The following is a 12,080-nucleotide window of genomic DNA, read 5'->3' as shown; positions in this document are numbered from 1 at the left end:
GCTGTTTGCAAGGCCTCCTCAGACAACCATTTTGCCTTTTTGCATTTTCTTTTTCTTGGGGATGGTCTTGATCCCTGTCTTCTGTACAATGTCAGGAACCTCCATCCATACTTCATCAGACACTCTGTCTATCAGATCTCGTCCCATAAATCTATTTCTCACTTCCACTGTATAGTCATAAGGGATTTGATTTAGGTCATACCTGAATGGTCTAGTGGTTTTCCCCATTTTCTTCAATTTAAGTCTGAATTTGACAATAAGGAGTTCATGATCTGAGCCACAGTCAGCTCCTGGTCTTGTTTTTGCTAACTGTATAGAGCTTCTTTGGCTACAAAGAATATAATCAATCTGATTTCAGTATTGACCATCTGGTGATGTCCATGTGTAGAGTCTTCTCTTGTGTTGTTGGAAGAGGGTGTTTGCTATGACGAGTGCGTTCTCTTGGCAAAACTCGTTAGCCTTTGCCCTGCTTAATTTAGTACTCCTAGGCCAAATCTGCCTGTTACTCCAGGTATCTCTTGACTTCCTACTTTTGCACTCCAGTCCTCTATGATAAATAGAATATCTTCTTTGGTTGTTAATTCTAGAAGGTCTCGCAGATTTTCATAGAACCATTTAATTTCAGCTTCTTTAGGATTACTGGTAGGGGCATAGCCTTGGGATTACTCTGATACTGAATGGTCTGCCTTGGAAACAAACAGAGATCATTCTGTCATTTCTGAGATTGCACCCAAGTACTGCATTTCGGAGTCTCTTGACTGTGAGGGCTACTCCATTTCTTCTAAGGGATTCTAGCCCACAGTAGTAGATATAATGATCAACTGAATTAAATTCACCCATTCCAGTCCCTTTTAGTTCACTGATTTCCTAAAATGTTGATGTTTACTCTTGCTGTCTCCTGTTTGACCACTTCCAATTTACCTTGATTCATGGACCTAACATTCCAGGTTCCTATGCAGTATTGCTCTTTACAGTATTGGAGTATCAGAGTTTACTTGCATCACCAGTCCCACCCACAACTGGGCACTGTTTTCACTTCTGCTCTGTCTGTTCATTTTTTCTGGAGTTACTTCTCCACTCAACATCCAGTAGCACACTGGGCACCTACCAACCTGGAGAGTTCACCTCTCAGTGTCACGTCTTTCTGCCTTTTCATGTTGCTCATGGGGTTCTCAAGGCACGAATACTGAAGTGGTTTCCCATTCCCTTGTCTAGTGGACCACATTGCGTCAGAACTCTCCACCATGACCCGTCTGGTCCTATACGGCATGGCTCATAGTCTCACTGAGCGAGACAAGGCTGTGGTCCTTGTGATCAATTTGATTCGTCTCCTGTGATTGTGGTTTTAGAGTGCCTGAAGAACTATGGATGGAGGTTCGTCTGATTATGTGCCCTCCGATGGATAATGCTACTGCTGCTAAGTCGCTTCAGTAGTGTCCAACTCTATGCAACCCCATGGATGGCAGCCTACCAGGCTCCTCTGTCCATGGGATTTTCCAGGCAAGAGTACTGGAGTGGGTTGCCATTGCCTTCTCCTGTCTGATATATAATGGTAAGAGGCTTATGGAAGCTTCCTGATGGGAGAGACTGACTGAGGGGGAAACTGGGTCTTGTTCTAATGGACGGGGCCATGCTCAGTAAATCTTTAATCCAAATTTCTCTTGATGGGTGGGGCTCTGTTCCCTCCCTTTTCTTTGACCTGAGACCACACTATGGTGGAGGTAATGAAGTCCCTTGAACTGCAAGGAGATCAAACTAGTCCATCCTAAAGGAAATCAGTCCTAAATATTCATTGGAAGGACTGATGCTGAAGCTGAAACTCTAATACTTTGGCCACCTGATGCAAAGAACTGAGTCGCTGGAAAGACCTTGATGCTGGGAAAAGATTGCAGGAAGGAGGAGAAGGGGACGACAGAGGATGAGATGGTTGGATGGCATCACCGACTCGATGGACATGAGTTTGAGCAAGCTCCGGGAGCTAGTGAAGGATAGGGAAGCCTGGTGTCCTACAGTCCATGGGGTCTGCAGAGCTGAACCCAGCTAAGCAACTGAACTGAACTGACCTGAACTGAATGAAGGTAACAGTGACCTCCTTCAAAATGTCCCGTGCACATACTGCAGCACCCAGTGCCCCTGCCGCTAGAGCGGGCCACCGCCAACCCACGCCTCTGCCGCAGACTCCCAGACACTCACAGCAGCCTGGCTCAGTCTCTGGTGGGGTCACTACTCCTTTCTCCTGGGTTATTATCAATTATCAGTACTAGTATCCCCATTTTAGTTTACAATATTTAAGTGTAATACAATTTTTGTTAAAAAAAGTTGAAAAATACACATGTAATATATATAACTTTCAAATATCAATTAAAAAGACTCAAAGATCTTTACCAAATGACAGTAGTTATCTTCAAATTAATATGTAACTTTTTATTTGAAACTCTATAAAGCATTCAGAAAAATAGGTATTATTTTGTTATACAGAAAGATATTGGGGCTTCCCTGTGGCTCAGTGGTAAAGAATCTGCTTGCCAATGCAGGAGACACAGGTTCAATCCCTGATCCAGGAAGATCCTACATGATGCAGAGCAACAAAGTCTGTGTGCCACAACTACTGAGCCTGCGCTCTAGAGCCAGGGAGCTGCAATTGGCCATGTGCCACAACTACTGAAGCATGTGCCCCCTAGAGCCTGTGCTGTGCAGGGAGAGGGGCCACCACCATGAGAACCCACCCAACACAACTAAAGAGCACCCCCCTTCGCTGCAACTAGAAACAAGTCCATGCAGCGACGAGCCAAAAACACACAAGTACATCAATTCTAAAAGAAATATACTATTAAACATGAAGTATAATATATGGAAAACCAGCTCACTCATATTCATGTATTCATATAAATTCACTCATATTCATATATTCATATATCTGACTGTACTATTTATCATTGATATGACTCCTGTAAATCACTTAAGCTCTAAGCCCTGGTCTTCTCATCAATAGAAAGGAAAACAATACCTTCCCTAAAAGGCCTAGTCCAAAATGCTTGAGCTCATAGTACTAGCTCAAAAACTAAATTTCTAAGTACTTAGGAAACTTCTGTAAATTATATGGCTACTACTTACCGACAGGATAATTCTCCATCCATAGCATCATGTTCATCTGTACTGGTATATGTTAATCTTCCTCCAACAACTGTTCCAACTAAGTATACCAGCCAGGCAAGACGTCCTAATACATAAAAAGAAGAGTTTAGAAAGAAACAAAGTTTAGATAGAAACAAAGCTTATTTTTCAGAATATTCTAAAATAAGCAAAATTTCTTCCAACCTAGTGATAAACTGTGAACTTAGTTCCTGCCTAACACAGAGTGAAGAGCTGGTTTTCATAAAGTTCATCAAGGCAGTAGAAGAGTTTACATCATATTTAAGAACCTGAAACAACTATGAACCCCAGCTCTACCAATATGCTATGTGATTTTACATAAGCTACTTACCTCTTTAGGATTTTCATTTGCAAACTGGAGAAAATAATATCTACCATGAAGACTTGATGAACATAAATTTGATAACAAAACACCAAATGTAATGTCAACATTAAGGGCTGTTAGTAAGTATGATACAATGACCAGTGTTTTTTTGAACAGTCCATGTCATGATAGTACCAGTCTCGTCACTTTTAATACTACCCAGGCTTGGAAGATAACAGATGGTAATAAATTTACTCCCTTTGTATTTTAAAAATACAAAACTTTTACTATGCAAATTACATTGTTTGATGACCAAATTAACTTCATGGGGAGTAGCAGCGAAGGGCTAAATGACTTTACAAGAGCGGCCGCAAAGGGCAACACCTACAGTTCCCACAGATCTTTGGGGCCGCCAAAACTGACTTTAGAAATGAAGGGAGTTATTGAGTAATTCTTGTTTAGACACATTACATCTTTAGAGTCACTCATCTATGTCTCAAATTCTCCAAGATTTTTGAGATCTTTATAAGCAATTAACAACAAATCAATTATTTTTCAAAAAAGAAATTAAAAAAAAATCTTACCTGGTAAGCATCCACATCCCCTTAATCTATCACAAAACCATGAATAAATCTTAACTGACTAAGTATGCAGCCTTTATATTGGCAACGTAAAAACAGAACTCTACCCTGATCAGGTAATTTATAAAACAACCTCAAGCTTCAAGAAATGTAAAACTAGTGGGCAAAAAAAGTTAACAGAAAAAAGGCCCATGGAGGAAACTGATAACAAGTTACCAATATGCAGTTGAGATGTGTTTTATGATCAATATTAAAGCCTATTAACAACAGAATGCTCTCCTTTGATGACCTCACTTCTGTGGCAGCTGATTTTTTTTGCACCTCTTGGGCCTCAAACCCAGCTGTTCAGTTGATGTTCCTCGCTTTTACTTCCAGAACATTCTCCCTCTCCACTGTAAAAGCACTCCGCTTTACATCTGACGTCCTCATAGCACCAAATTACCTCTCATATTGCAACTGTCACTCTACTTTGAGTTCCTTCTTATCGTTTGAATATGTTGGCTGCTGGTCCACTGTCACTCTTTCCAGCGTTATTTTTATCATAACTGGTAACAACTTTAATTGTCTACAAAGATGAATCTTCCAACTCCCAACAATCCTTTGTTCTATTAGGAAACTACAATCACTTGAACACCTAAACAACTTCACTGAAATGTAATTCACATACCACTTAAAGCATATGACTCAATGGTTTTGAAAGAATTCACAGGGTCATACAATCACCACCACATTCTAGCTTTAGAACTTATCCATCCCTCTTGAAATTTATTCTGCACCACTCCGCACCCCCACAGCCCTAAGGAACCAGGCAACCACTAATCTACTTTATGTCTCCTTAGATTTTTCCCATTCTATTTCATACGGATGAACTCACACAGGGTGATCTGTGTGACTATCTTCTTTCACTTAGTGTAACATGTAAGGGTGAACCATGTTATAGCTTCTTGCATTGGGATTTCAATCATTTTTATGTTCAAATAACATTCCATTTTTGGGGTATATCACATTTTGTTTACCCATTCAAAAGTTGATAGACACTTGGGCTGTTTTCACATTTTGGCTTTGTAAATAATGCTTCTATGAACATTTGCATAGAGTTTTTAATGTAGATATGTTTTCATGTCTCTTCATATCAAGAGTTGGGTTTCATATCAAGAATTGGAATTGGTGAGTCTTATGAAACCTGTATTTTAACATTCTGAGGAAAAAAAAAAAAACATTCTGAGGAACTACCAAACTACTTTCCAAAGCAGCTGTATCATTTTACCTTCCCACCAGCAAAGTATGAAAGCCCAACTTCTCCAAATCCTTGCCAATACTTGGTATTACCTATCTTTTTATTGTATCTCTCCTAGTGGATATAAAGTGGTATCTTGTAATTCTGACGTGCCTTCCCCTAATGACCGACAATGCTGAGCCTTTTCCATGTGCTTACTGGTCTTTTTTTATGTCTTCTTTGAAGAAATGTCTATTTAAATTCTTTGCTCATTTTAAAATTGGTCTATTTATCTTTTTATTTATTGAGCTGCAAGAGTTCTTTATATATTCTTGATACAAGTTCCTTGTCAGATATGTGATTAGCAAACATGTTCTCCCATTCTGTGGGTTGTTTTCATTTTCTTGATGGCATCCTTTGAAGCACAGAAATGTTTAATTTTCATGTGGTACAAAACTGCTAGTTTTTCTTTTGATATTTCAGCTTTTGATATCAAATCTAACGAACCACTGCCCAATCCAAAGTCATAAAGATTTAGTTCTACATTTTCTTCTAAGAGTTTCATAGCTTTAACTCTTACATTTAGGTCTGTGATTCATTTGATTTGTGTACTGTGGGACATCAGGGTCCAACTTCATTCTTTTGCGTGTGGACATTCAGCTGTCCCTGCATCATTTGTTGAAACGACAATCCGTTTTTCATTGAATTGTCTTCTCATCCCAATCAAAAGTCACCTGATTACAAACTGGAGCATTTATTACCTGAACTCTCAATTATATATCCTTGATTGAGTGTCTACCTTTACACCAATACCACGCTATCTTGATTACTGCTGCTCTGTAGTAAATTTTGAAATAAGTAAGTATGAGTCTTTCAACTTCATTTATTTTTTTCCAAAATTATTTTGGATATACTGGGTCTCCTGGATTTCCACATCAATTTAAGGATCAGCTTGTCAATTCCTACAAAGAAGCCAGCTGGAATTTTGACAGAGATTACACTGACTCTAGGTCAATTTGAGGAATCGTTCTAAACAGCATCGTCCTCTGAACCATGACCATGGATGTCTTCCAACTTATTCAGATCTTTGATTTATTTTAAAAACATTTTACAGTGTATAAGATTTAACACTTTTGCAAAGTTTTTACCTAAGTATTTTATTCTTTTTAGTGGTATTGTAAGTAGGCTTCACTTAATTTTGATTGTTCACTGTTAATAGATAAACCCACTGTTGATTTTTACTTACTGATCTTGTATTCTGCAACTTTGCTACTCTTGTATTAGTTGTAATAGTCTTTTGGGATTTGTTTTTTTTTTTTTTCACTTTCTTATACCCTTCATGTCTTCTCTAACCTGCTTACCTATATTCAGTTCTGTTGTCAGTCATTATAATCTGTCCTGCATAGGTCAATTTCTCTCTTCCTCTACATTCTCATCTTCAGTTCAGTTCAGTTCAGTCGCTCAGTCGTGTCCGACTCTTTGAGACCCCATGAATCGAGGCACGCCAGGCCTCCCTGTCCATCACCATCTTCCGGAGTTCACTCAGACTCACGTCCATCGAGTCCGTGATGCCATCCAGCCATCTCATCCTCGGTCATCCCCTTCTCCTCCTGCCCTCAATCCCTCCCAGCATCAGAGTCTTTTCCAATGAGTCAACTCTTCGCATGAGGTGGCCAAAGTACTGGAGTTTCAGCTTTAGCATCATTCCTTCCAAAGAAATCCCAGGGCTGATCTCCTTCAGAATGGACTGGTTGGATCTCCTTGCAGTCCAAGGGACTCTCAAGAGTCTTCTCCAACACCACAGTTTAAAAGTATCAATTCTTCAGCACTCAGCCTTCTTCACAGTCCAACTCTCACATCCATACATGACCACAGGAAAAACCATAGCCTTGACTAGATGGACCTTAGTCGGCAAAGTAACGTCTCTGCTCTTGAATATACTATCTAGGTTGGTCATAACTTTTCTTCCAAGGAGTAAGCGTCTTTTAATTTCATGGCTGCATTCTCATCTTACAAAACCGTAATTGTCTAAATCCAATTCCCTACCTACTCTTTGTCTATCTGCATACAGTTTAATATAACTGGAAAAAGACACAACCATGTTGACTAGTCTAACTTTGGATTCACCTTTTCAGTCAGGCCTTACACAGCGATCCTATCAATTTTCAATACCTAGAGTATGATAGCATGCCTTCAAGATGTTGCTAGTGCCGCTTAGTTGCTCAGTCATGTCCAAATCTTATGTGACCACATCGATTGTAGCCCACCAGGCTCCTCTTCCCATGGGATTTCCCAAGCAAGAATGCTGAACTGGGTTGCCATTTCCTCCAGGGGATCTTCCAGACCCAGGGATAGAATCCAGGTCTCCTGCTTGGCAGGCAGATTCTTTACTACTGCACTACCTGGGAAGCCCAAGACTTCAAGATACCCATCATCAGTTCCTTCCCTCCATGTATACAATTGCCATTAAGAAGTGGATCTATTTTTCCAATCCTTTGTAAGTCTGGGCTAGACTTTAACTAAAAGAATATTGCATAAGTGGCACTTATTCCAGTACTAGGCTTAATCTTTAGAGAATTGGCAGCTTCCTCCAGGCTCTCAGGGAATTTTCCCTGAGAGGAAGCCATTTACCATGTAAGAAGACCATATACCCTGAGACTGTCATACTATTAAAAGGCTAGCGATGTAGAGAGACTTCATGGAGACAGAAATGCCCAACTATAGCTCATTCATCAAACATCCCAGCAAAGACAGAAGGCTTTAGAATAAAGAGTCATTTAGGTGAGGCCGGCCATTGCTGTCACCCAGTTACAGAACATAATCTACTGACATTTCATATTCCCCTTTCCTGATTTAATATTTTTAAAAATTTTAGCACTTATCACTTTCTAACAAAATATATTTTATTATTTATTTTGCTTTATCTGTCTATTCCAATAGAACATAAATTGCATGGCAGCCATTACTGTTTCTGTTGGGTTGTCTACTGCATATCCAGGGCCTAAAACAGTACCTGGCATATATAACTTATTAAATAGATATGGGTTATTGAATTAAGACATGACTGAGCATGCATACATGTTGAATTAAGAAATCATTACCTAGAAACTATAGCATGAAACAGGCAAAAAAAAGTTAACAGCTTATTTATCAATTTAAATAAACATTAAAATGTAGAGTCATTATTAAAAATGAATGTTAATGGTAGTTCCATTTCTATTGCTTAGATAAAAGCAACTTTCAACACACATTCAATACAAGGTACGATACATGATCTAGTCTATCGTGTTATTTGCAACTTCGTCTTCTTGATAAAATTTACACATTTGTAATTACCCAAATTAATACTTGTGGATCATTCATGGCCAAATGCAGAACAGCAAATAATTTGAGTTGCCCAATGAGCACATTCCAAGATTAGATAAAACAAAGCAACAATCTGCTTTCTTGTTTCATTCCTTCATTTTGAGTATCTGCTATATGTCATGTTCTGCCCACTGGGATATAAATATGAAGCAGGGTGAAAAGGGACAGAGAGACCCTATATCCAGCAGACTGAATTTAGTAAGAGGGAAAAACACAAAAAACTGATTTTTTCAATGCAGTGTGATAAGTGTTGTTGTTGTTCAGTCGCTCAGTCATTTCTGACTCTTCGAGACCCCATGGACTGCAGCATGCCAGGCTTCTCTGTCCTTCATTATCTCCTGGAGTCTGTTCAATCTCATGTCCATTGAACTGGTGGTGCCATCCAACCATCTCATCCTCTATCATTCCCTTCTCCTCATGTGATATTCATGCAATGAGTATTACTGTCTAACAATAAATGCTAAATATAGGACATGAATTTCTCAAATTTAAACTTTTTACTCTTTAATTCATTTATTCTCTGACCTTGAAATTAAGACTTGATATCAAAGAATGGTATGCAAAGATAGCATATGATCAACTGAACACTCTTTTCTAAAATTATGGTAAATTTTGAAAGGAAGTTTGTACAGAGAAAAGTAGAATGTACAGTTATTCTTTCCATGTTTTAGCAGTGATTTTTTATTGTACAAGACAGAAAAGCAGATATTTTTAACCCTAAAAATAGACAACTACTAATAAACTAGCATCAGTGTTAGACATGAACAATGAAATATAAAGGTACTTTTATTAATCTATCAAATAAAATTTTCATGAGGAATGATATTTCTCATACACATTAATCCTTCCCTAAAAGTCTAGAATTTTTAGAGGGATGGTCTTTAAATAGATGTTAAAAATTTACACTGGTTATGTAATTATATCCAGAAAGTTTAAAGAATCAAGTAAAACTATAAATCTAAACTGTATTTAGAAATTTAAATATCCTATATATAAGTTTCATATCCATAATTTTTTTTTGAAAATCTGATCTGAGATTATATTTCCATTATAGCTTTCCATTTTTGTATTTACTCTGAAATGTTCAGGGCACTTGTTTCCACAGCTGTTCAAGAACAGAACATTTTTTCCTCTAACAAAATAATTATTGCTGTAATAATCTGTAATTATGGTTTATAACCTCAATAATCCCAAAGAAATCAGTCATTACCATAGATCACAAGTAATCGTTAACTACTGTTAATGACCTATTTCTCAGGGATTATTGTTTTTCGAAACCATGACCATATCACCACAAATATGGAGGAGCAAGACAATATTATACAAATGAGATCATAATACAATAATAAACTTATTTTGTAACATTAAAAGCCATTAAGCATCCAAATTAAAGCACACATAACAAGAGCATATAATTTTCTTTGTTCAACACTAACTGAAGTCTTTAGTCTATACAAAAGAAATTGAACACTACTACATATAGCAGTACAAACTAGAACTGCATTACGCACTTTTCATAATATAAAACGATTATTTTCGAGCAGACTACAGACATTTTTAAAGAGCAGACAGACTTCTCACTAACCTTTCAAATAGAAGGAAAATATAAATACTAAACATCTTCTATGTAACAGGCAGTATATTAGAAACTTTGAAATAATGTTTTAATACTGTAAAAACTCTGAATTATATTTATCAAGAATCACATCTGACTTATGTTACTCAAAAGACATCTATTTAATACCAATAAACTATTACATTTCAGTTAATTTTATTAATGTATCTTAGAACAGCTATACTTTCATTCAATATCCTTTAGTAGGAAAACAAGTCTTTGATTTTACAAATGAATCTTTTTACATTGTAACGTAGTATGATACTTATAAAAGAATATATATAATGTGTACGAAGTACAGTCTTCTCTCTCAGTATCCAAAAGGGATTATTTCTAGAACTCCCCTGGATAACAAAATGTACAGATCCTCAAGTGAAACTGAAAGAAAGTGAAGTCGCTCAGTCGTGTCTGACTCTTTGTGGCCCCATGGACTGTAGCCTACCAGGCTTCTTTGTCCATCAGGTTTTTCAGGCAAGGGTACTGGAGTGGGCTGCCATTTCCTTCTCCAGGAAATCTCCCTGATCCAGGGATTGAACCCGGGTCTCCCACTTTGTAGGCAGACGCTTTACCGTCTGAGCCACCAGGGAAGTCAGATGCTCAATACCCTTATATAAAATAGCACACACAGTGTTTGCATATAACCTATAACCCCCATAGGCTTTAAATCATCTCCAGATTACTTATAAACCTAATATAATGTAAAGCCTAGGTAAACAGTTGTGAATACAATATAAATGCTAGGTGAATAGTTGTTGCTGCTGCTGCTAAGTCGCTTCAGTCGTGTCCAACTCTGTGCGACCACATAGAAGGCAGCCCACCAGGCACATGGCTAATTCAAATCTGGCTTTTTGGAACGTTTTCGAAGTCTTTTAGAGCAGGGAGGGTATTTTCTGTGGTTGGTTGAATTACTAAGTGTGGTAACCTCAGATATAGGTGGATGACTATAGAATAAAACAAATCCAGTGAACTCCCTGTCCAATTTAACCACAGCTTTACCAATACTGTCCTATCTATCACCACACCCCTCCCCTAGCTTGTCCCTTTACCTTGTACCCTAGCTCCTCCGTCCATGGGATTTTCCAGGCAAGAGGACTGGAGTGGGGTGCCAGTTCCTTCTCCAGGAGAGCTTCCCAACCCAGGGATTGAACCTGCAGGGTCTCCTGCATTGTAGGCAGATGCTTTACCATCTGAGCCAGCAGGGAAGCTGAATATGTATTTGGTGCTTAATATTTTCTTGACATTTTTTATCACTATTACATATATTCCTACCAATATATTTTTAGCCTCACTTGTTTCAGGGTTAAGTGTTTCACACTATATATATGTGCGTGCTCAGGTGCATCTGACTCTTTGCACCCCCACAGACTGTAGCCACCAGACTCCTCTGTCCATGGAATATTTCCAGGCAAGATTACTAGATCAGGTTGCCATTTCTTAATCCAGGGGAAGACCTCATACTATTAATATAAACAAATTTCTGAAACTGTTTATTTTTTCACCAAATATATCTGAAATTAATTTTTAGGTATACTTGAAGTACATTCATTTTTTACTATAATATTCTACTGTATTATGTATTATGCATATTATGATCTGTTTATCCATTTTCATGTTGATGGGCATTTGAACTTTTAACATTTTTTGCCTTAATAACATTTAGGCTACAAACATTCTCAAACATGTCCTCTTGTTTAGAAGAGATTTTCTAAAACACATACCTAAGAGTAGAAGCTCCAGGTCAGCCGGAATTCAAATGTTTACTTTCCAATCACCAAACTGATTTCCATTCTGTTTTCAACTGACTACACTTCATACTCCTACCAGCAGTGTATAAGAATTTCTTCT

At 37.9% G+C, this 12,080-nt stretch overlaps 1 protein-coding gene across 12 annotated transcripts in view; it reads right to left on the bottom strand.

Moving 5' to 3' along the window:
- RANBP17 (RAN binding protein 17) overlaps positions 1-12,080 on the bottom strand; it is a 359,547-nt gene that overhangs the window by 271,236 nt on the left and 76,231 nt on the right. For all 12 annotated transcript variants that reach the window (XM_042233660.1, XM_060400223.1, XM_042233661.1 and 9 more), the window contains one exon: positions 3,115-3,220. In XM_042233660.1, coding sequence (XP_042089594.1) covers positions 3,115-3,220 — 106 coding nt within the window. The remainder of the gene's footprint in view (positions 1-3,114; positions 3,221-12,080) is intronic.

This window comes from Ovis aries, chromosome 16, assembly GCF_016772045.2.
Source record: "Ovis aries strain OAR_USU_Benz2616 breed Rambouillet chromosome 16, ARS-UI_Ramb_v3.0, whole genome shotgun sequence".
NCBI classification, from domain to species: domain Eukaryota; kingdom Metazoa; phylum Chordata; class Mammalia; order Artiodactyla; family Bovidae; genus Ovis; species Ovis aries.
Note: the sequence above shows the minus strand (reverse complement) of the source record. Positions and strands in the feature narration are given on the sequence as shown.